The 26,120-nt window shown below is 35.7% G+C and overlaps 1 protein-coding gene across 2 annotated transcripts in view; it reads left to right on the forward strand.

The window, feature by feature from the left end:
- Positions 1-26,120, forward strand: part of RAVER2 (ribonucleoprotein, PTB-binding 2) — a 36,662-nt gene that overhangs the window by 5,206 nt on the left and 5,336 nt on the right. Inside the window, exons 3-10 of one of the 2 annotated variants that reach the window (XM_012722226.1) lie at positions 403-594; positions 5,326-5,452; positions 10,380-10,465; positions 11,942-12,043; positions 12,192-12,303; positions 13,376-13,638; positions 17,477-17,585; positions 18,814-18,950. In XM_012722226.1, the coding sequence (XP_012577680.1) occupies positions 403-594; positions 5,326-5,452; positions 10,380-10,465; positions 11,942-12,043; positions 12,192-12,303; positions 13,376-13,638; positions 17,477-17,585; positions 18,814-18,950 (1,128 nt within the window). The remainder of the gene's footprint in view (positions 1-402; positions 595-5,325; positions 5,453-10,379; positions 10,466-11,941; positions 12,044-12,191; positions 12,304-13,375; positions 13,639-17,476; positions 17,586-18,813; positions 18,951-26,120) is intronic. The other variant, XM_012722227.1, reaches the window with a different exon arrangement.

A 26,120-nucleotide genomic window follows, 5' to 3' on the forward strand; every position in this document is an offset into this window, starting at 1 on the left:
TGCGGAAGCGGCTTTAGATTCTCAGTGCTGTGCTTTAACCCGCTGCGCCACCAGGGAGGGCCGGAATTATTTTTTAAAAGTTTTAATTATCATGTCCCAGTATTTTCTTTAAAATTACCAGGTGTATATGCACATGTATTTCTTAACATAGAGGGCTGTTTATATTTGGGTTTTAACTTCTAAAATAAATTTACAAAAGAGTTGCAAAGAAACTTGGCAGAACCTTGTTTATCTTTCCATCTTCCCAATTGACTGACTCCAAGCAACTTGTAAATTATTTCCCCCTAAGAGAACACATTTTCACAAGTATCATATCCTGATATAATTGTTCTTGGTTTCAAAATGATAAATACTTCTACCTTAACATCAGAAATCCCCTGTTAATAAAATGTATTACTTCAGCTTGCACAGGATGAAGGCAGTTATGTTGGTGGCTTTGCAGTGGTTGAGTACAACTCTGCTGAGCACGCTGAGGAGGTTTGGCAGGCTGCCCATGACATGACCATCCAGGGCAGCCAAGTCCAGGTCTCCTTCTGTGCCCCGGGAGCACCAGGACGCAGCACCTTGGCAGCACTGATTGCAGCTCAGCGTGTGGTGAGTTTGTTGTTCTTTTTTAAGAATATAGAATAACTCCAATACTCTTAACTTTTAAAAAAGATTTTATTTATGTATACAGAAATAGGGTGCAGGCCAGAGGTGCAGGGGTGGTGAGAGGATTCGCCAGAGATAGAGTAGAGAGCAGAACAGGCAGATTGACAAAGTACACTGCTGAGGGGAGCAGTGGGCAAGACAGGAGAGGTCTGCTGTGCCATGTGGGTCACCTCGGGGTCCGGGGATTGAACTCACTCTGAAGTGGCCACAGCTTGGCTTAGCTTCACAGTGCAGCACTCCAACTTGCTGCACCACCAGGCAAGGCCCCCAGTACTCTTAAGTTTTAATCTAACCGACACATTAGTGATCGATAAGACTTTCATTGTATCTCCAGTCAGTGCACAAAGATAATTGTTCTTGCTTTAAAGTCTAGCTCAGTGGAACCTCTGTGAAATTAAGTGATGAGACACTAGAGAAGAGGAGAAAATTGTGTGTAGTAAATTGAATTCACCTTAAGAAATGTTTTAGGTTCTATTTTGAGTGTCACATGCTCCCCCACTCCCCAATTCCATAGTATCAGTAAAGATGTGCATCTTATTTTGCTTATGTGTACACTGTGCCTACTTCTTCACTATCACTGTCTAACTTATTCCCATCTCTGCTTCTTTAGTCTAGAAGCTCCTGGCAGTAAAGACTGTTCTTCACGGTTTTTATTCCTAACACTTAACATAGTAAATGTTTGTTGGTTGAAAGAAGGAAACAGTCCATTCCAAGAGATCAGGGAAGACTTCATGACAGAGGTGGCATTTGAGTGTGTCTTTTAAGTATGATTTTGAAATGCATTGATGGAGGATGGGATTGCCAGAGAAATACATATTTTGCATGAGACATATTTATGTGAAAATTATTCATTGTTTATCTGAAGCCCAAATTTAACTGGGTATCCTGTATTTTTATTTGCTAAATCTGGCAGCCCTAAGGAGGCAGAGTGATTGGTCACATTCCAGCTGGAAGATAACTTTTCCAGCAGTTATAGGAGGTGAACTTGCATGCAGGAAGAGTGGTAAGTGCTCTAGGTGGACTGAGTTATGTATAGAGAGGTAAATGGTGAAGTGGTAGGTTGATGCCAGAGTGGGAAGGAACAAAATAAAGAATTTAGTTTAAATTATCATGTATATGAACAAAGTAGTGACTGGGATAAGCCATCAAGAAGTTAGTCTGGAAAGTGGCTTGAAGATGAACTGGAGAAAGAGATTAGGGGAAGGAGGAGCAGATAGAATGTTGTGGTCTCTAATGTTGATGGGGGTAGGGGATGTAACTTCTTTTGTGATTGGATACATGGTTGATCTCTGTAAATGTGCTATAAGTGCTTAGAAACCACCCAACCTCTATGTCTGTGAGTTATGTAGTTATATGTAAAGTGTGCAAATACTAGCTTGAACATATTAATTCACACTCAGATCTTTAATGTGCACAATACACATACACGGAATATCACTAATTACTAGGTACACATTTATAAATTGTAGTCAAATTGGTCATTTTCACAGTATGTCTTTTTCTCCGAAGGGAAAAAAAATTCTTTGAAATTGGTACTTCATCTTCCTTTCAGTTTATATTTGCCATCTCTTTATAATCAGCTTTTCTATATATGTTTTGTTTTAGATATGTATCTAATAGCTAACATGCTCTACCTTTAAAAAATTTTTTTTTCTAGTATTTGTCTTTAACAAATGCATTTAGACTATTTATACAGGCACTGACTGTTAGTCTACTAGTTAGTCTGCCATCTCATAGTTTGGGGGTAATATATTTAAAATTTCATAGTTTGGGGGTAATATATTTAAAATTTGAGACATAATTAACATTAATTTCAGTATATAATGATGACTCAACATATGCCTGTTTTTAAAATGATCACAATAAATGCAGTTATCTCTATCACCACACATGGTTATACTGCTTTTCCTTGTGATGAGAACATTAAAATCTATTCTCAGCAGCTGTCAAAAATACAGTATTGTCAACTATGTTAGGACTTAGCTATAACTAGAAAATGTGTAAAATTTATTTTATAACTGGTATTTTTACTACTTTAGCTCACTTGCCTACCTCTAAACCCTCACCAGTCTCTCCTCTATAAATATAAAATCATGTTTGTTTTTTTCTTAGATTCCACATGTAGGTAAGATACAGCCTTTGTCTTTCTCCATCTGACTGACCGGCTTCCACAGCGGCACAAGTGTCCCTCTGTGGTGTTGCAGATGGCAGGCCTTTTCTTTTTGTGATCACCACATTCTTCATTCCTCCACTGATGGACAGTTGTGATTCCATGTCTTGGCTATTGTAAATAACGCTGCAGTGAGTTCAGGGTGCTTGTATTTTTTCATGTTAGAGTTTTTGTTTTCTCTGGACAAAAACACTCAGAAGTGGAAGTGGTGGACCACATGGTAGTTCTGTTCTTTAGGTGGTTCTGTTTCCCATCGGTGCTGCACCAGGTAACATTCCCACCAGCATGTGGCATGGGCCCCTTCTCTCCACATCCTCATTGATGCTATGTTTTTTGTTTGTTGGTTGGTTTTGTTTTGTTTTTTTAAAGTATGTTTTTCTCCTTTACTTTCAGCTCCCATCTGTTAGTAGGTAAATAAGTCTTGTTGTTCTGGTTGAGAGTGATTATGTTCTATTTTCTCCCACTGGTAATTGCCCACAACTTCTCAGTACCCCTGTTTGTCAGTTTCTCTTTTTTCCCACTTAATTCATTCTGACCTTCTCCTTGCTTCGTCCTCACTACCTCACCATCTTATTGCCATGCACATTTTTCCTTTAGGATTGTCTTAAATATTTGCTTTTTTTATGGTCCTGGCCTTTGTATAGAAGATTAAAGTTAACCGTGATATTATTTATATAGTGCAACATCCTCAGCAATATATACTATGTAATATCTTACTGCATTACCCCCCCCTCATTTTCAGGGTATTACTCATGTGGTAAAATCTGGAGATTGATATGACTGGGAATAGTTTTATGGATCACATCTCTACCTAATAATTTAGCTGAATATGATCTAGATTCAGTTCTCTTTTTTCCTGCACACTTGGAAAATATTAACTCATTATCTTTTTGAATCCAGTGTTGCTGCTCAGAGACAATGATATTAATCCCATTCTTGTTCCTTTGGAGATAATGGTCCTCTCACTGGAAGCTTTAGCACTTTTTCTTTGGCTTTGATGTTCTTAAATTCACACCAAAACATTTGAATGGTCTGCTTTTTCTTCATATTTTATGTTGGTAACATGAGTCCTTTCATTCTGTGTTTTCTGATTTCTCTTTAATATTGGGAAGATTGGTAAATTCTCAGCTATTACTCCTTCAAAGCTTCCCTTTTCCCCCCTCTTTGAGACTCTTATTATATAGATGTTGACAATCCTATTTCTGACTTCAGTTGCTTTACTACTATCTTTTGTTTGCATTTCCATTTCTTTATCCTTTGCTGATGTGTCCTGGAAACTTGCTTTGATGTGACTTTCACATCAGTATTTCCATTTTCAATTGCATTTACTGTTTACTCTGTTTGTTAAAGCACAGGGTAGAGGTTAACAGTAACTTTGTATCTCCTCGATGGGTATAGTAATTCCAACTCTGCCAAACAGTTTTAGGGGATTAAGTGATAGAATCCATGTGAAGTGGTTAGAATAATGCCAAATATTAGTGAGGGCTGCTATTATTTCTTTTCAACATTTATGCTTTTCATACCAAGTATTTCAGTGACTCTTTATAACTGCTTTTTCTTGCTTTGTTACTAGCAAAAATGTCTCATCCTTTCCAGAATGTCTGTTAGGTTTATTTACTGTACCACTCTGCCCATCCAGCCAGACATCTCTGTATCTTAGGTCTCCTCACTGATACTTCTTTTATCATCACTGTGGGAGGGAGGAACTGAAGGAGGCTGCGGGAGGTGGAAAGGAAGTTTTCAGTACCCACACCTGGAGTTTTGTGTTGACCAGGACCTATAGATGAGCTTGCACGGCACCTGCTGTTGGCCGACACCTGCCTGGTGTTGGCCAGGCCGTCAGTGTGGACATGGTAGTGTCGTCCACCTCTGGACAGCCATTTGCCAGAGTACCCTGTGTATGGATGGAGGCCATTTCATGCTCTCTGATGCTATTTTCCTTCATACAGGGAGTCAATACAGATTGCTCAGAGGTTCAGTGTTAGGCTCTTTGGTCTGTCACCTTTTCCCTCTCAGTTTTATTGTGTCTGGATTGGGACAGGGAAACTGTTGTCCTTGGTAGTTCTTCACTTTTTCATGGCTAGAAACTTAGATTTGTCCATTTATATCAGATGGATCTTCTCATCTAGCAGGCTGTATTTCTAAACTAAAAAATATATATATATTTCATTTTAGGAAGCTATGCAATTTACATGTTTATAAAGCCAGTTCATCATCTCTGAGGATTATGTTAATAAAATAAAGGTCTTTATTGTAATAAACTTTTTATTCTTCAGGCAATCCATGATTACATATTCAGTCAACATTATAATAAAGATCTTTTGTCACACTTTGTGTTACTATCTTAAGATCACAATTAGAAGATTTGTGAAATGTGTCCAACAAATGTACACTGTATAGCAATTTGCTTATCATAAAATATGTCCTCACAAAGTGATTAAGAATTTAATTTTCATCTTTTGTCTTTACCCTTCTAATGTTTCCTATTTCTATATTCATTAAAGATGCACAGTAGTCAAAAGGGCCTACTACCAGAGCCAAATCCAGTACAAATTATGAAAAGTCTAAACAACCCTGCCATGTTACAAGTTCTTTTACAACCCCAGCTTTGTGGGCGAGCTGTTACACCAGGTAAGCACCACGTATGGTGATTCAATAGAGAATGTTGGAATGAAGTTAACTGTTCTGTTATACATGAAAAACCACTTTTAAATGAGTCTAAATATATTAAATTTCTACTCATCAGTGCATCTTAATTAATGGCCTGAGGTGATGATATGCTTTGATTATGTTTCCTAATTTTTTACCATTAATGAATATTAAATATTAAACCTTCACATGAATTTATAGATCAGATAAGAATTTCCAGTGTCATTGTTATGGAATGTATCAGTAAAGGATATGATACTTTGCCATGTAATATTTTTTCCAGAATTAAAAGTTGTTAAAAAGTGCTGTCTGTTTCTTTGCTCTCACCTTTTTGTTGTACTGCTGTTTAATTTTTAGAAAATAAATTTACTTTCTAAGCGTTATGAAATCTTTATAGCTTTCGTATATATTACATGTCTACCCATTTAGTATTCTTTTTCTGGTAAAAGCTTGTTTACCTTCTGAAATGTACAACCATAGATGCACAGCCTATATATTATGGAATTATTCATCGCCCATGCCCAAGGGGTATCCAGGGAGTGAAGCTGTTTTCCACTCTAAGGTTTAGAGCAAAATGTCCAGAGCAAATGCATTTGTGCTTCTGTAAGCTCACCTGGCCTCACCAACTTGTGCACTGCAGTTCACTTCCACTAACTACTGCAAGTTGGCATTAGACCCCCTTGGGAAAAGGGCTTATTCCCTAAGTCTGCTTCTACTTCATACACCAGCTATCAGTTCTGGTGCCACCTATATCCTATATTTACTGCCCACTCTCTGCAATTTGGGGCTCCTGTGACCCCCCTCACGTTTGATAATTTGCTAGGAAGACTCACAGAAGTTAGGAACACTACACTTAGGATTACAGTTTTATCAGCAAGGATAGGACTTAGGAATAGCCTGAGAAGTGATGCTTGTGGCTAGGAGAACCTGAAGGCAGAGCTTTCAGGCCCTTCCCCCTCCTAGCACACATGTGTGTTCATGAGCAAGGAGCTCTACTGAACTCAACTCGGTGTCCATAGTTTTTATTAGAGGGTTGATTTTTTTATAACAGTTTATTTTTACATCATTTTGTACATTTTTTTTTCCCATCTCAATTGTAATCCCCACGGGTTTCCCATCACCAAGTCACCCGCGTGCCATCACCATAATCCCGTGCACTTCCCTCCCCACCCCCACCCCCATTTTTGATCCCATTCCCCACTCCACCCCTGCAAAATGTCTCTGGTATATGGCTGTTCATTATTGTTATTTTCTCACCTGGTGCAGTATACTCCTGCTATGAGTGAAACCATCAGGTATTTTTCTTTCTCTTTCTGGTATATCTCACTAAGCATGATCTTTTCCAGCTCCATCCAAGTTGCTGCGAAAGATATGTGTTTCTCTTTTTTGGTTGCTGAATAATATTCTATTACATATATGTACCACACCTTTTTAATCCAGTCATCTACTTTTGGGCATTTGGGCTGCTTCCATGTTTCTCCAATTGTAAATAAAGCAGCAATAAACATGGGGGTACAGGTAACTTTTTCAATCAGTGTTTTTGTGTCTTTTGGATAGATACCTAGGAGTGGGATTGCTGGGTTGTAGGGAAGCTCCATGTTTAGCAGTTTGAGGAACTAGAGGGTTGATTTTGTAGGTGTGGCCAGCCAAGTTATTGAACTCAACCTCCCGTCCCCCTTTTCTTCTTGGAGGCCAGGACATATCTCAAAGTGTCCATTATTTTATACAACACAATTCATTTTACTTAATAGAATTACTCAATGATTTGTATGTAAGAGCAGGTTAATAGGTGTTCTGGCTCAGCTTATGCAGTCAGGTGCAGTTTCACAGATCTACAGTGTGCTATGATTTCAAAGGTATAAAGTTAGCCATTTTGTGCCTTGCCTTCTTTAGGTGTAAGGAGCTTATCTGCCAAGGAAAACTTTTCTGGTTTGACACATTTAATTACTAGGACATTTTTCGTTTATTTGTCAGAATACTGATCCCTCTCACTTTTAGCCACTTAATACTAGTTTTCTCCGTCTGAGGAAACAATCCATTCATTCTTCTGGTAAGAAAAGACTGGTAGTATGTAAAGACAACCAGCATGACACTTTCATCTTTGGCTTTTGTCTTCTAGTATCAAACCAGCCATCTCCTCTTTTTTTTTTTACTACAACCCTGTGAGTAAAATAAATTTTGAATGGAGTCCCAATATAAATAATAGATCTATCAGCTAGGTGTTGGCTGTATAAATGTATCCTTGTTAATTCATATGTTAAGAGATAGTAAAGCTTTATTTTTTATTAAAGATTTATTTATTTATTCATACAGAACTGGGGTACAGGCCAGAGTTGCAGAGGGTGAGAGGATTCACCAAAGACGGAGTAGGGAGCAGAACAGGCAGATCATGGAAGTACACTGCTGAGGGGAGCAGCGGGCGGGCCAGGAGAGGTCTGCCGTGCCATGTGGTCACTCCGGGGCAGGTGGGAATCAAACTCATGCAGAAGTGACTTAAGCTTCTTAGTGCTGTGCTTTAACCTGCTGTGCCACCAGGGAGGGCCCAGTAAAGCTTTATTTTTAAAGCTGGCAAGATTTCTTACTGAAATTGCATCCAATACAAAGTTACTTTAGGGTTCTTTTGAAAAATTTATAATCTCAAGTTTTCAAGCTATGTCTACCATACAGCTTTTCATATATTTCATTTTTTAATTTTGCTTGGTAGTATGTGTTTTCCAGTTTAGAAATCTTGTTAATTTGTTAATATTTTCTGAATAATGTCTATTAATTAAAATTTTTTCTATTTGTTTCTTGCTGCTACAGATATTTTTAATGACTTTTCTTTTTAAAATTTATTGTTGTAGATCATTGTTCTCCCCTTAAGTGTAGTGCCCTTAATTCTCCCACTACCATAGCACCTGTGAACCAACACCACAGTCCCTGTGTTCTTCCCCCCTCCTCCCTTGCTGTTTGTCTCAGATCTGTGATTAACCTACAAGTTTTGTCTCTTTCCTGACCCTTTTTCAGTTTTCCTCTGTTCCACTTATAAATGAAATTCCACATTTTTCTTTTTCTCTCTGACTTATTTGACTTAGCATAATCCCTGCCAGGTCCATCTGTATTGCTACAAATGGCATGAGTTTATCTTTTTTGACCACTAAGTAGTGCTCTGTATATATGTGTGTTTATGCGTGTATGTATAGGTATGTAATATATGCACACACACACACACACACACACAGAAATCATCTTGACCATTCCTATGTTTGGAAGCATTTAGGTTGTTTCCATATCTTGGCTATTGTAAATAGTACTGTGGTAAACATAGGAGTGCAGGTTTCCTTTGGAATTAGTGGTTTTGTGTCCTTTGAGTAGATTCCTAGTAGTGAAATTGCTGTATCATAAGGTCAATTCATTTTGTTTTGAGGGTCCTCCACACAGCTAATAAATCTTTATTCTTCAGTATGAAAATAAAGATAAGTAATAGTAATTGTTCTAACATTTCTTTGTTACCTTTTATGCCTCTTTGGAGATTAAGTTGTATGTTTGACATTCTATAACATGTCATAAATGTGATTTCTACATCCCTTTACAAATTGTACTCTTGTAAACATAACCTAGATCTTCTGAATTGCCCTGAAATAAGGTCTACACAGACATTAACACATATCTTGTAGATGGCTTCTGATCAGCACAGAATACAGTGGGACTTATTTCTTGTTAACATATTTATATTGATGCTTTGGAAGATGGTATTCGTTTTTAAAGAACTTATCACAGTCATGGTTCTTTTAGATTGTCCACAACTTTGAATTCTGCACTATTTTTAATAATTCTGCCATATTTTTTGTCCTTTACATCTAAGAATAAATTTTCTCTGCTTTTCTGCTCAAATTGGTATATGGCCTTATGAGATGATGCTTGTTTATTTTATCATAGCTTTTACAGTTTTGTTAACATACGGTCAATATTGTAATACTGGATACTTTGAGTATTAAACTGATAAGAGAAAGTATTTCACTGAGTTTGGTTTTAACTTTCGAGTGATGAGAGAAGAAAATTGACAACTGTTTGAAGCCATAAATATAGTCTCTCTTTCTCCTTTTATTTCGGTTATCTGTAGTTTTTCTTAGCAACATTTTGTAGTTTTCAGGGCAAATTTTATCCATACTTTGTCAGATTTATGTTTTGTATTTATTATTTCTTGATAGCATTTTAGATGGTATTGCTTTTTAAATTTCAGTTTCCTGTTGCTTATTGATAACATTTGTAAGTACAGTTGATTTTATATATCTTGCATCTTTTAGCTTAATTATTTCTAATAAATTTTTGTCTTAAGAATTTTCTACATAGATAGGTCATTTATAAATTAAGTTTCATTTCTCCCTTGCTAATATGTATGCTTTTTGTTTTTCTTTATCACCGTATTTGTACTCTTAGATACACTTGATAAGAGTATGGTTACTATTTATTTGAATGTTCAGTTTTGTTTTTAATATGTAAATAATTTATGTTCTCAAGTGGATTATGTTTCTCAAGGGTGGGATGGTATCTTTTCCCACTCCCTCCCTCTTCACAGCCCAAATACCCTAAACACCTTATAAAAACTGAGCAGGTAACATAACATGGGTTCAATTTGTATTGTATTCAGTAAAAGATAAAATTAGGTTTTATTGCATTAAGCACTAGAGAAGAAGAAAAAACTAAGTGTGTCTGTTATGACAGAGGTGTTGGAATTTTAAATCAGATTCTAGGGTTAAATCATTTTTGTACAGTAACAAGGTCATTGTCACTTTTTGTACAATGACAAGGTTACTATATTATTGAGTTTCTGATGCCTTAAGTTTAAAGGAATATTTATTTTTTGGAGCTTCTTTATTTTTAAATTCCATATATAATAAAGTTAAATTTTACTTTTATTTTCTCAAAGCAGTTCTTGGAACACCTCACAGCTTGCCACATCTGATGAATCCTTCCATCTCCCCTGCATTTTTACATTTGAATAAAGCCCATCAGGTATATAAATAGCCTTGAGTACTAAGCAGCAAAAATTTGGGGTGAATATTTTGTTTGTTTTTAAAAGTTAAAAGTTCTCAAGAAACTGAATGTTTCATTTTAAATTCCTTAGTAATAAGTATATCTACAAAGAAACAATACATCACATCATGTTAAGCTAATCAAAGCATCAAAGTTTTATATATCTGTTACTGATTCATATTAGGTTTTAAGGGGATATGTCTTCCATATATTTTTCTAGGAGTAAATTAGTACAAAACAAATCATCTTATGTGGGTTGTCACACAAAGTATTCATAGAAAAAAATCTTAAAATATTATAAAGGTAATCTATGAGTTTTTCAGTAGTATTTTAAGACATGATTGTATATGTAAATATTATTGATGTTATTAATTTCACATATACTGTTTAAAGCTGTTGTATATAGATGGTTAGTTACAAGTCAAGCTTTAAATTGAGCCATAAGGTGATTAAAGAACACTGAACACTTTTTAAAGAGAAGACCTGTCCTTTATTTTTCATTCTTAGAATCTGATGTAGGACTTTACACATTAAAGAGGCTTTTATTCATTCATTTATTCAACATATTGTATTGAGTACCCAACAGAACACCTTTAGTCCCTGTTCTTAGGGAATTTCACCAAATACAGAAAACAAACATGAAACAAGTACAATAGGTTTGAAAAGTAATGAGGGGAGCTGTATTGTCAGTAGTATTCCCTTTATTTTAGAAAATAAACCAGCATGCTTAATTTTGCTGTGAAGTCCTGCCCAAGCCGGCCACCTCTACCTTATGTTCACTGGCCATGGCTGTCACAGCTCCAGTGGTTTGCTTTTGGTCCTCAAGGGTATTTTTTTTCTCTTCTCCTTAGGTCTTTGCTCTTGCTGTGAATACTCCCTGCTATCGCATCATCTAATACCTCCAAATTTCATAAAATTCTTCTCACAGCCTTCAGATTTGTTCACAAAATTTAATTCTTCAGGGAAATTCTTCCTGATTTTGTCATTCTAAACCAGTACCTCTACTGTTTGTTCTCAAACTCCTTATATTTTTCCTTTATATTCTCGCCACCACTTGTAGTTACATGTTTTTATAACTGATTAATTTCTCCTGTTCTCAAGGAGGACAGATCAGACTGCTGTATTTCTCACTGAGCACAGCACTGGCACATAGAGTGCTCAGTAGATCCTTGTTGAATGATTGATTAAATGGGTGACCAAATTGAAGTCAGTAGAGCCAGAAAAGGGTGGAGTGGGAAGATGAATGGAGAAAAGAAGGCAAGGGTGTGGAGTTAGTGTCAATGGCTTTGTGGTTACCTGTTGTATATTGAAGGGTTAATCAGCGTTGTGTAAAGTTGTAAAAGGGGATCTCAGGAAGCTGTTCTTTTGCCCAGATCAGCTGGAGAATTTGAAAATGAATTGAGTTATATAACATGTAGCTTTTCAAAATTTAACTTAATGTTTTATCATTTTCAGAGCTCAGTTATGGGTAATGCTTCTAATTTATTCCTTCAGAATCTCTCTCATGTACCACTGACACAACAATTAATAAAGTTTGAGAATATTCATACGAATAATGTAAGTATGAAATTAATTTTTCTTCTGAAATGATTTCTGTAATCAGTGTGTGTTAGATTGTTTATGGATTTACACAGTGTAATCTTTGTTAGGTTATATCTTGCTGGTATGGGCAATTCTTTACCTTTTTTGTTTTCTTCTTTTGCAGAAACCGGGCTTACTTGGAGAGCCCCCCGCTATAGTATTGCAAACTGCAGTAGGGATTGGGTCGGCCCTTCCATTGAAAACAGAGTTGGGTCATCATGGAGAAGGACATAAAAGTGAGTGATGTGTACTGAATGAGAAGTTAGTAGAGTCACATTTGAGATTTAAAGAGAGTTTACCCTGTGGTATACTCCGATTTACAGAAAGGTCAAGTTTAAATTTTATTTTATCCTTAAAAATTTTAGACGCCCTTTTGGCTTTTCCATATTTAATATTCAAAAGCCTGACAAATTATTGAAGGACCTGCTTCCATGCAAGAATAAAACTTTTCGTCTTCGACATGCTCTAATATTTGATGGCAGTTCACCACATGAGACACATAGGTTCACTTGAAAGGGACATGCTGTCCATTGGGTGATAACACATTGTGTAGGCATCCATTTAAATTTTGCTGGAATAAGAAACCCTTCGCTTTTGTAAAGAAATAGTTTAAAAAGTTATTTAAATTTAAGATTTTCTTACTTGCATGATTTTAAAAATGTGATCTCCACTTTAGAAGAAAAAGGTGAGTACTATGTATTTCTGAAAAAATGACAGATTTAAACTAATTTTTCCCCCAGGAAAAATGGGAATTGGGTGGTTTACTAAGATTTCTTACTTGGTTTTGAAAGACATTTTCAGTTTGAAGTAGACTTGAAATTTGCTTGAAGTGACCATCTTCAGGGAAAAGGTCACCATTAACAAAAAAAGTCAATGTGGGTAGCATATTGAGTCTCTTCTTCATAAACCAAAAAGTCATAATGAAATAATTCAGTCAGTCCCGTTGGAATTGACTGGGCAAAAATCAAACTAGAATATTGGCAGATGCAGAAATGTTAGTGGTATGATGAATGTCCTAAAACTTAATTTTTGGATGTAAACTTTAGTCTGTGCAACTTCTAGAACAGTGAAAATTCAGTGTACCCAAATAATAGTAAATTATAGAACTGTGCTTTGCTCAGCTGGTTACTGCTACTATAGGTTTTTAATTTTTCATAGTGGAAGCTGCTCATATGCAACCACTAACATTTGTTCTATCTGCTATAGATTTTTCTAAAGGGAATTTCTGTCTTTGCCTATAACTTAGAAGTCGTCTTGTAAAGAAGTTTTATCTAACCAACTTTTTTTTGCATTTGTGGTTCCCTGCAGCATCTAATCTGATGCCTCCTCAAACAGCCATCACAGCTGGTGTGGGCATGTTGCCATTCTTTCAAAATCAGCACATTGCTGGACAAGCTGGGCCAGGTACTACTCAGGAGAAACAGCCAGCCTCCGTGGGAATGGCAGAAGGAAACTTCTCGGGGTCACAGGCTTATCTCCAGAATTTTCCAAACCTTGCTGCTGGAGGCTTGTTGACAGGACACCTTAAGCAACAGCAAAGTCAGCCAAAAGCCACAGAGATAAGTTCTGGGGTAAGAAAACTATCTCTGTGCAGTGTGGTAGAGTTACATATATATTATGCACATGATGGGTGTATCCTATATGTGTGTAGCCTCTATCCAAGAAAACATACTTATTTTTCTTTATACCTTAATTTAAATCATTCTAATTCTATAATTTAATTGTTTTGTTATTTTACAGGTGCCATAAATGATGAAGAATAACTATTTTTAGATTTCAAAGGAAGTTAATATTATACTTAAAATAGATAAATGTGAATTACAAACTAGATAATTGCTATAATTCAATGACATTATTTTAGAGTATATAGTTTACAAAATACAGTACTTTTTGTAAAATTTTGTACTATTTTGTAAAAATTCTGTTTTTATAAACAAAACCAGTAATACCAGTTGATGTTTGGGACTGTGCTTGATTATGTGCCACGTTACCGTAAATAAGATAATTTATGTACAATAAGTTGTTAAAGTCTTCATTCTTATAATTTGCTTTCCTAAACTTTGAGAGATGCATAGTTTTAAAGATAATTGCAATTTAAAAAATTATGGTTGTATTCTTGGGTAATAAACCATAGACATTTATATAAGTTAGTAGGTAGGATAAAGTACATTTCATTTTTATTTTATTTGAACCCTAAAATACCCTTAGTTTGTAAGCGGTGTGAAACTCAGGCTGTAAGCAATATGTGAGGGGAGAATTCATGGAGTTGGCATTATACAAATGTTAACATTAAAGAAAAAGCTCATAAGTGAGTATTCTGCTTACTGCTTTGCACACTTTTAAGTTTACTGAAAAGTCCCAGGCTCTCTAGAAAAACTGATTTGGGATGATTCACATAATGGACAAATGAGTCTGTGTCTGAAAGAGAACTGTCAAAGTGGAGCAGGATCTGGAAAACAGGTCTTGTGAAGAAGAGTCAAGGAAAATGAAAATGTGGAGCTGGGAAAGCGGTGACCAGCTGGATATATACATTTAAAAAGAGTTATTGACTAGTCATACAGTATTTCTCCAGTGGAAAGAACTTAGTTCCATAAGAATAACACACAGTAAAGCAGAATTGGGGGTTATATAACACAGAACAATCAAAAGATATCAAACAGAAAAAAGTTTCAGTGTCATATTACTTAAAATAGTTAAGCAGACCCCAGGTGAACATCTGGACAGATTTTTGTAGAAGTGACTACACTTTCTGTTACAGTGTTGGGCTAGTAGTCTCCAAGTTTTCGAAGTATGCAGCTTTAATAGTATGTTGATGAGTGATTCTTGATACTTCATTTTTGTCAGTCACCTCTGGAGTTGTTTCTTTTTTTCTTTTTTTTTTTAAGTGGGGAGCGCCAGACCCTAACTCTGCTATACCTGAGAGTAGGTTTAGGGACATAGAGGTGAGATCTGTATTATAAGTGTAGGATTCACATTGTTTTTGCAAACATCCAGTGCTACCCATCTCCAGAACTTTTGCAACCCTTTTCTAGAAGTCTCCATTTTCCCTCCACACTCTACTCCCCAATCCGCCCCATCCCAATTTTGCATCTGATTTCTGATCAACCTGACCTGGCTTCTCACATAATCTGAATGTCGGAATGATGCGTTTGTCCTTTCTTTCTGGCTTACTTCACTGAGGATCATGGCTTCAAGGGTCATTCATGTTGTAGCATGTACTTTTCTTTAATGACTGGTTAATATTCTATTGTAGTTACAGACCACATTTTGTTGCTCCATCATCCACCGGTGAGTACTGTGTGGTTGCCATTTTTGGCTATATGAATAACGCTGCTATGAACATTGATATACAAATAAATATCTGAGTCCCTGTTTTTAGTTCTTTTGTGTATTTGTCCAGAAGTACAATTGCTGGGTTATACAATAAATCTGAATATGTTTTAGTCCTATGCTGATGAGAATGTTTGCTGGGGACTTTTCATATTTGACTTTTAAGGAAGTCTGTTTTTTTCCTTTTATTTCTTTTTTTATTGAGGTTTTGAATTTTATCATGAACACATTTTAAATTTTATCAAATGCTTTTTCTGCATCAATTGAGATCATCATATGGTTTTATCACCTTTCATCTGCCATAGTCTGTGTTGAATCTTCTTTGCATTCTAGGGATAAATCTTAGCTGATAATGGTGTGCTGTTTGTTGGTAAAGTTTTTATCAATATTCATATAGGATATTGGCCTGTAGTTGTACTGTCTGTGTAGTAGGGCAGTACTGGCTTCAAAAATATTAAAGTATTTTGGAGGAGTTTGAGAAGGACTGTATGTAAATTCCAATTTAAATGTTAGGTAGAATTCCCCAGTGCAGCCATTTGGTCCTGTGTTTTTCTTTGTTAGTAAGATTCTGTATTTAAATATTTTTTAATTTTATGACTGAATTTCATGTCTAGCTAGAATTGAGAACCCTGGTATAGTCTCATTTCTTTAGCAATCTAAGCAACTTAGAAGTAAAACATGAGACTTCTTTCCTTTGCTGCCTCCCTTTCCTGTACTCAATCACTGAATTTTCTTGAAGGAATTGTGCCTTCATCTACTATATGCTTTGTTTTGGCATGTATCTAATGTTTTGGGCTGCCACCTATATAACCTTATGATTTCATCTTTAACTTCTCTTGAGTTATAATTATAGACAATGAATTTCTAAAAGGCATTATCCCTGCCTTCAGCGTTTAGTTATTTTAGTATTGCCCATGCTTACCACGGTGTCTGGAACATAGTAAACACAGTGAATGGATGAACATTACATTTACATATGCAGTTTCCATGTCACATGCAAACATGGACATCTTTGGGGTTTATGAAGATACAGAAAATCAATTCCTCTATTCAATTATAGTAATATTGGTTAGATAAGGAATAAATGTAAGTTCTGTAAATGATATAGAAATAATCTCTTGAACTTTTAATTTCTTCATTCTGCTCAGGAAACAAAAAATCATTTAAAATACAAACTACTAGGTTTAGCTTTAATTATGGTAACCTGAATTTCCTTTCTTAAACTCTGTCTTTACAATAGGACAGTGAAAAAGTAAAAAATTCTTTCAAGGAAAATGAAGTACACTGCAGAATCAGCTATGGTTTTTCCTATTTTTTTTCTCTGCTGAAGACTACAGAATGCTTGACCTTAACTCATTACATAAAAACATGCTGATATCATTTATTTTGAAAAAAATGTGAATTTCTGGGGTTATCATCATTTATAAATGCGGGGTTGTATTAAATTTGGTTCTTTTGCTTGGAGTTAGTGTTAATGACAGATGCACAAGTTTACCATTAGCATCTGGCTATGACCATACAATATAAAATGAAAATGCAATTAATAAGCATTTTATATGAGGTATAAGATTTGTCTTTCCTTGTTCAAATGAGAAGGGTGTACAAGATGGCCTTTACTTCAATTCTAAGATCCTGTATTGAAAAAAAATGGCGACAAAATACACTTTTGATCATTATCTAAAAATATTTGTTTCTATTGTCACGTTATGTTCCACAAATTTTTTTTTAAAGATTTATTTATTTATTCATACAGAACTGGGGTACAGGCCAGAGATGCAGAGGGTGAGAGGATTCACCAAAGACAGAGTGGGGAGCAGAACAGGCAGATCGATGAAGTACACTGCTGAGGGGAGCAGCGGGCGGGTCAGGAGAGGTCTGCCTCGCCATGTGGATCTCCTCCGGGGCAAGCGGGGATCGAACTCATGCAGAAGTGGCTTAAGCTTCTTAGTGCTGTGCTTTAACCTGCTGCGCCACCAGGGAGGGCCAATGTTCCACAAATTTTTATTGCAGTAGGTTTCTATTTCTGTATTCTTGTGTGTACACTTATTAAGTAGTTACTCTTTTGTTTTTGATAAATAGGCTACCATTAAGAATCAGACTTCACTGTTGGGGGAACCACCAAAAGAAATTCGGCTTAGTAAAAACCCATACTTGAACTTGGCAAGTGTTTTACCCAGTGTCTGCTTATGTAAGTGAGACCTCAATATTAGTCTTTGGTAGTTTTACTTTCTGTAATGATTTGTCCTTTAATGTTTAAGGTAATGGAAGCAAACAATGCATACTGACCAATGATCGCCTAAATTGTGACCCCATCTTTAAATTGAAAGAATAACTAAAATTTGACATTTTAAGTGTATTTTATTTAAGAAGAATGTAATTTGTAATGCTTTGTTAAAAACTCTTCACAGTATAGTTATTGAATTATTACTGAATCATGGTTGAAGGTGCAAAGAAATTTGGCAGTGCTAGTCTTTATAATACATAAAAATTGTATATTGAAATAGAGGTTTAAAGTTCTAATATTCCCAGGGCATTTTCAGAATAATCTGATACTGGCCAAAGTGAAATTCTCATTTACATTTTTGTAGGATTTCCTTACCTTCAATTAGTGTAAGTTATTAACTCAAATTAGTTAAAAAAAAATCAGATACATTTTGTTATTGACACTGGGACAGTTACTGTATTGTTGTCAATAATGAAAAACAGGAAAGTGTCAAAGTGTTCATTAGGGAAATAATTAAATACTTAGTCCATCAGAAAACAGAATACCGTGCAGCTCTTTATAACTAACTGATGGCTACATGTACTAATATGAAATGATGTTTAAAGCATTTAGTGAAAAATCCAATAAAATGATTGTGTGTGTATTTGTCTAAAGCTATGTATTCTTACAGGCACATATTCAATGTGTAAATGGATAAAGTAAATTTAGAAAAGTAAATTCTAAACTGTAAACTCTGGGTGAAAAAGGATTAAATGAAAACACATGAAAGCTAAATTGTTTTTAATATACATTATTTACTATTTAGGAATTATGCTCTTGAACCCAAACATGAATTAATTTTTTAAAAGAGCAGGAAAAAAATGATGTGCTCCTAATGATGCCTGTTTTATATTTTTATTTGGCCTAAGATAGATGGTTACAAGTATTGCATTAATTAGAATTAAGTTGCATTTTGCTTCCTTGTTTTAGAGATTCAACACATTTAAATGTTTCCATCAAAATTATTTACTCATAGGGCAAGCCTCCAATTTCAGTTTTAAATGAGGGTAGTAAGTACAGATATATAAAGAGAGAGGGATATGTAGTAGCAAATTAAAATGTATGTTCTATTTGAGACTGCTGAATTAGTGAGTTCTATTTAGTTTGTAGTAAAACAACCTAACTAAAATACATATATCAATTTCACCTTTAGCCACTGCAAATAAAACCACTCTGCAGAAGACTGGAATTGCAAGCAACCTTCTGGATGCAATCTCTCAGGGAAATGAGTCACAACATACATTGGAAAAGTCTATTGCTTATTCACAACCTTTTAGTGATTATACACAGGTAATCAATTTTGGAGCTTTAATGAGATGTTGAAAATTGGTTTTTATTTAGTGTTCACTGAGCATGATACTGTGAGTCTTGCAATATCATGGTAAAGTTAAATTTCAATGATCTACACAATGTTTCTTGTTCAAGAGATGGTCATTTTGCACTAAGTATTTAAAGATCAGACTAGTGGTTGGCAAAATACAGGCCGAATCCGGGCCACCACTTCTTTTATAAATAGCTGTGTTAGAATACAACTACATCCATTCATGTACATATTTTCTATGACACAGAATTGAGTAGTTAAAAACAGTGGTTATAAAAGAGCATTACCATGTGGCTCTCTAAAAAAAAAAAAATTCAGTGACCTTGATTTATACCAGTGTAGATCTAAGAAAATATCTTTGTTCTTCACCACTGCTTATTGATAATAGAAACCTAATCATAATTACAACGGAATTTGTAATTATTTATTCCAAGGAAGTTATAAATAGTGGTATTTTCTTGATTTCTCTTTTTACTACTGTTGGTATCGATGTGTATAAATGCAGATTTTTGGGTATTGATTTTGTAGCTTGCCAATTTACGATTTATTGTAATAGCTTTTTTTCTGGTGTCCTTGGTATTTTCCGTATTTTATCTATTATATCATCTGCAAATAGTGATAGTTAACGCTTCTTTCTTTCCAACTGAGATACTTCATATCTATTTTTTGTCTAATTGTGCTTGCTAGACTTCCCACATTATATATACTATGTACCCACATTATACAGTAGTGGTAGAAATGAGCATCCTTGTCTTGTTCCTGATCTCAGAAGAAATGATTTCAATTTTTCTCTGTTGTGTCTGAAGTTCACTATAAGGGTTTGTCGCATAATGGCCTTCATTATGTAGAGGTATATTTCTGGTATATCAGAATTGATGGTTTTTATTATAAATGAAATTTGATTTTTGTGAAAACATTTTTTGTCTATAGAGGTGATATTTTGTCCCTTTTTGTTGATGTGTCACATTTATTGATTTATGTGTGAACCAACCTTGCATCCATGGAATACATTTCACTTTCAGGTGTATGATTCTAATACACGGTTGAATTTGGTTTGCTAGTATTTTGTTGAAATTTTTGCATCTGTACTCATTTGACATGTAGGTCTATAATTTGCTTTTTTTGTGATGTCTTTATGTGGTTGAAGGTTATATAGGATCAGGGTAATGTTGGGTTCATAAACTATATTTGGAAACCTCTGAAAAGTTATCTAGTCTTGGCAGCAATTTATTCAAGAAAAATGTCTCACTTCTTAATAATAGCGTCTTGCTTTATGGCCTTCTAACCAATTCTACTACGGTTTTCCTGTTCTGTTTCCAGTAACCCCCATTGTCAAAGTAGAAACCTGGAAGCTAGCAGCCACCAACAGAGGCAGGAAAGGGTTAGAACTCCCATAAAGACTCATTCCCAGGTTACCAATTTTATTTTACCTGTCTTCTGGTTCTTTGAAAGATTCTGCTTGCAAAGCTATTTTTATTTGACCTCACTCACAACCCAGTGTGAAAAGCCTGTCCCTAGAAGAATGTGTTGAAAACATTTAGAAAAAATTTAACTTTTTGAGGGCCAGAGGCAAAGAACAGGCTAACTAACCAAACAGCTTTGAAGGAAAAGCTGGAAAGTTAGAGGCCCACAGGGGCTTTGACGTACTCTAACACATAGTTGTCTGCATGCACATAGGACTGTGCACATGGTTGGAAAAGAACTGAAAAGGCCCTCAATTCTCACATGTAAAGGCAGAGTTTCAGCTGACTGGTGTTGACGGCATGGCCCAACTCATACTTAAGTCTGAGCAAAGTCAGAGACTAATTGGTTCCATGTGTTTAAAGGAATCTTTCCAGTCATTAGCTGACCACTTAGCTAATGGAGCAGTACTCAGTGACCATACACAGCAAGGAATACAGGCTAAACATAATTCATTCACAAGCCACTACATAACAAAACAGCAATAACAAATGTTGAAAGTGAGTGTAATCTCATTTCTGGAGTTATAATGCTGTTATTTTAAGTGTTCAACTTGAAGAACAAAAGGATTCAACAAGAAGAACAAAAAATAAAAAAACATTGGACATGTGAAGAAATAAGAAATTATGGTTCATAAATGGGAGGGAAAGCAACTAATAGAAGCCATCCTTAAGGAAGCTCTTAACATTAGATTTGCTGTAGACAGAGATTTCAGTATGTAAAAATAGGAAACCACTAAAGAACTAAAAGTATGAGAACGTTGCCTGTTCAATCAGAAAACATCCTCGGTAATGAAACATAAAAAAGGAGCAAATGTGATTCTGGATTTGAAAACTAACAGAGAAAGGGAAAATTCTCTCAAAAGTAGGACTTCGAATATACAGGCAGAACAAAGCAAGTACAGATGAGAGTTGAGATCTCTCTTTAAGGAAAAAAAAAAGATTTTTACACAGAACTGGGGTACAGGCCAGAGGTGCAGGAGGTGAGAGGATTCACCAGATACACAGTAGAGATCAAAATAGGCAGATATACTGAAATACACTGCTTAGGGGAGCAGCTGACAAGACAGGAGAGGTCTGCTGTGTTATGTGGGTCAGCTACCTGGCTGGGATTGAACTTTTGCTTCCTTTTAGTAAAATAGACCAGAATTTCTCTTAAGCATCTTTCAGTGTGACATAGTGATCAGTTTTATGTAAATAATAAGAATTGTTCTGTTACTTGATATGAATACATAAATTGTAACCCTTGCCATGTGGTATAGCTATCATTTGTAGAGTACTGTTTCCTTGCATGTTGTAGTTTTATGTTGTGCTTAGTTACAGGGGTCTTTCCATCCAGGAAGCTGAGTGCCTGTTTCAGGGAATTAAGTGTAGAATGTAAAGATGATGTGATGAGGGAAGAGGAAACAAAAACAAAAATGAGCAAAAAGGCCTGAATGAGAGTTTAGTCTTTTCATTGTAGAGCCTAATGCTGCCACCTAGTGGGAAAATAATGGAGACACTTGCCAAACAAAGGTTTTTTACCCACTCTGGATAGAATCATCAGTTTTATGACCAACATTAACACTGTATATAAAGAATAAATTTTAAACCTAAACCTCTCTTTTTTAAAAAGATTTATTTTTATTTGTGCATACAGGACTGGGGCACAGGCCAGAGGCTCAGGGGTGGCAGAGGCTTCACCAGAGACAGAGTGGGGAGCAGAACAGGCAGATCGACGAAGTACACTGCTGAGGGGAGCAGCGGGCGGGTCAGCAGAGGTCTGCCACGCCATGTGGTCACCTCCAGGGCAGGCGGGAATCGAACTCATGCGGAAGTGGCTTTAGCTTCTCAGTGCAGTGCTTTAACCCGCTGCACCACCAAGGAGGGCCTAAATCTCTCTTAAACAACCATTATGGGACAATAGATAATAGGAACACTAGATAATTAACTTGTAGATATTAGTTTTGCTAAATACTGAAGTTAAGGAAGACAGCTTCTGAAACTTACAACCTTTTGTTTACAAATCACTCTTCTTTTAAATACTAAGTATTAATGAGTGAGCCATATATGGAATAAATAGGAAGGCAGTTTTGAGTTTCTACTCTTAACATTCTCTAATTTTTAAAAGAATTTTGATGTTACTTTTTTTAAAAATGCTTTCAGGATACATAATTTGTATAGTTTGGTATGCTGAAGTTAGGTTCAGTTATCAAATTTTAGAGGGTTAGTCATTAAATTCAAAGTAAAACTTGACACTACTGAAGGCAAATAGCTGATCTTTTTTTCATAAAAAAATTGAAAGTTGAAAACATCAATGCGTGTGTGTGTGTATAGGTATATATATACACTATGGCTTTCCTCATACATACCTATATATACATATAGGTATGTATGAGGAAGAGCCATTGTATTTCATTTAATGATAATTTTGGTTTTAAAATATAAGGGGGAAAACTGCTTAAAATTTGTGAAATGAGGGACCCTCCCTTGTGGCGCAGCAGGTTAAAGCACAGCACTAAGAAGCTAAAGCCACTTCAGCATGAGTTCGATCCCCGCCTGCCCCGGAGGTGACCACATGGCGTGGCAGACCTCTGCTGACCCGCCCGCTGCTCCCGTCAGCAGTGTACTTCGTCGATCTGCCTGTTCTGCTTCCCACTCTGTCTCTGGTGAAGCCTCTCACCGTCTGCGTTTCTGGCTTGTACCCCAGTTCTGTATGAATTAAAAAAAAAATCTGTGAAATGAGCTATGCTTAATGCAGAAAAGATAAGTAAAATGCATGTTTATGTATGCCTAAAAACTGGACTTGAAACTTCTAAGAAAGTAATGTATTAGGGATTTGATTCAGATTCTAGAGGAAGCTGATACAGTAGTTCATTTTAGGTTCTCCATCCAATTTGACTTTGCTAGAGAAAACAGCAGTTTTAAAAAAGCAAATTGGGTTTTGTAGTTAGATGACTGTATTCTAACTGGCTGCATTCCTTTCAGAAGAGTGTTAATAAGTACTTTTAATTTGGATTGGCAGTATATTAATCTAATAAAAAAATCACTATCAACATTAACGAATCTTAGAGGGATTGCCCTCTGAAAGATATTCAGGATTCTGTCTTCTTGAATTCTTTTAAAAGAGCTTTTAAAATTAACCTTCAGCCAAAAAACAAACAAACAAAAAAACAGCCTTCAGCCAATTATTGAAGTCCGTTAAGATATACAGTATTATTAATAAACTTTGTAATAAAAAGATATACAGTATTAAACTGACAGTCAAAAAGTGAAATTATTACATATCTACATTTACATAGAAATAAAAGGGTATAGTCACCTGAAGACAAAAATAATTGCTTTGATAACATAATTTCTTAAATATGAAGTAAAAATAGTAACTGTATAACTAAAAAATTAGTTTTATCATGAATATGTGCAAAATAATGAATTTTAAAAGTTCAGGCAGAGTAAAAAAGAAAAAAAAAACTGAAGTGAGAATTGGGTTGGATCAACAGCTGTGTTAATTACTAGCTGTTATTTTGACCAGGTCCCATAAGTTGTCTTAGCATTTGTTTTCTCATCTATTCAATGGAGATAATTCCTTTATAACTATGGCATAGGGCTGATGTTAATGCCATTGGATAGCACCATAATTAACATTTTATCAATTTATACATCACCACATATATTGCAGTTGGTTATTTTGTTGATTTGATTTTCAGTTGAATAGCACACAATTACGTTATTATAGCTTCTTTAAAGTCTTTTCAGTGCATAAACACCCATTAAAATTTCTCAGATTTTTCACTATACCACTTCATTCTTCCTCATCTGTATACTCCCTGTAAAAATTTAAACGGAATTTTGAATTGAACAGAATCTGTGTATTTGGTCACGTTTCCTCCTTTGCCACATTTTTTTTTTTTTTTTAAAGATTTATTTATTTATTCATACAGAACTGGGTTACAGGCCAGAAGTGTGGAGGGTGAGAGGATTCACCAGAGACATAGCGGGGAGCAGAACAGGCAGATCGACGAAGTACACTGCTGAGGGGAGCAGCGGGCGGGTCAGGAGAGGTCTGCCACGCCATGTGGTCACCTCCGGGGCGGGCGGGAATCGAACTCATGCGGAAGTGGCTTTAGCTTCTCAGTGCAGTGCTTTAATCCGCTGCGCCACCAGGGAGGGCCCTGCCACATTTTTTATGGAACTGCTTATTTTTCCACATTCCAAGATCAAGTGTATCGTTCCTGGTTTATAATAATTAGCCTGAGTGTTCCAGGCCCTCCAAGACTGAGGACAGCTTCCCTTTTCAGCCTTATTGCCCCTGTTCTCTCCCAGGAACCAGCTGTTGTATCCTGTCACAGAGCCAGGCTTGTTTGCCAATCTGCCATTGCTCAGCCACTTCATTCTCTTATCTAGAATGAACTTGCCTCCAAACCTTAAGTTAAATGCTATCTCTTTGTCCTAGGACGTCCTGTTTTCTCCTTTTTAGCACTTGACCTGTTTCTTTTTTTGCATTTTCCTTTGGATATTATGTTTCATGTTTTTCATACTTCCCCTCTTAAGAAGTATGAAAAGCAAGGCAAACAAAGTTTTATTCATGCAAGTAACCCCGTAGTACACAGCCTTTTGCTTCCTGTAGGTAGTATATGAAGGAATGGATATATCCTGTAAATATGAAATAAAAGGAAAAATATTTTAAAAATGTATTTTGGATATAAACTCCATATCAGATATGAAGTTATTGACTCCCATTTGCTAGGTGACTTTTTCTTATTGTTGAAACTTTTTTTGCTGTGCAGGGCTTTTTAGGTTGCTGTAGTCCCACTTATTTTTAACTTTTGTTGCCTTTGCCATCTAAAACATGATTGCTAAGTCTAGTTTCAAGGAGCTGATTACTGCCTATGTTCTTCTAGCAATTCCATAGCTTCAGGTTTTATATTCAGGTTTTTGGTCCATTTTGTTCATTTTATGTATGGTATAGAGATAACGGTGCCATTTCTTTCTTTTACACAATTGTCAGGTTTTCCCAGTTTCCCACTGGTTATTGAAAACACTACCTCCTCCCCATTGTATATTGGCTTTTTGTCATAATTTGACCATCGATACATGAATTTATATTTTAGGCTTTCTGTTCTGTTCATCTGTGTGCCTCTTTTTATGTCAATGCATGTCTTTATTATGGTGGCTTTATGACAAAGTATGAAATCAGGTAGCTCCACATCTCCACCTTTGTTTCTCAAGATTGCTTTTGCTATTTAGGCTATTTTACAGTTCTGTACACTTATTAGCATTGTTTGTTCCATTTCTATGAAAAATGCCATTGGAATTTTGAATATGGATTGTGTTAAATCTGTAAATTGCCCTGGGTAACATGGTACCTTTTAAAGAAAATATTCCAACCCACAGCATAGTCTAGCTTAACTTAATTATCTTTCATTAGTATCTTACCGTTCCTAGTGTTACAGATCTTGAGAACCTGTGGTTAAATTTATTCCTATGTCTTATTATTCTGATGCTGTTATAAATGTAATTGTTTTCTTCATTACCCCTTCCAATAATAAATTATTGGCATGGAGAAAGGCAACTGATTTTTTTTATATACTGATTTTCTATCCTGCAGCTTTGTCTTTCTGATTTGGGTCTTTTTCATTCTTAATTGCTCTTGCTAGGACTTCCAAAGTACATTGAATAAACTGTTAAACAGCCATTTTG

The sequence above is a fragment of the Condylura cristata genome, unplaced genomic scaffold (assembly GCF_000260355.1).
Source record: "Condylura cristata isolate star-nosed mole 26May11 unplaced genomic scaffold, ConCri1.0 scaffold00008, whole genome shotgun sequence".
Taxonomy (NCBI): Eukaryota; Metazoa; Chordata; class Mammalia; order Eulipotyphla; family Talpidae; genus Condylura; species Condylura cristata.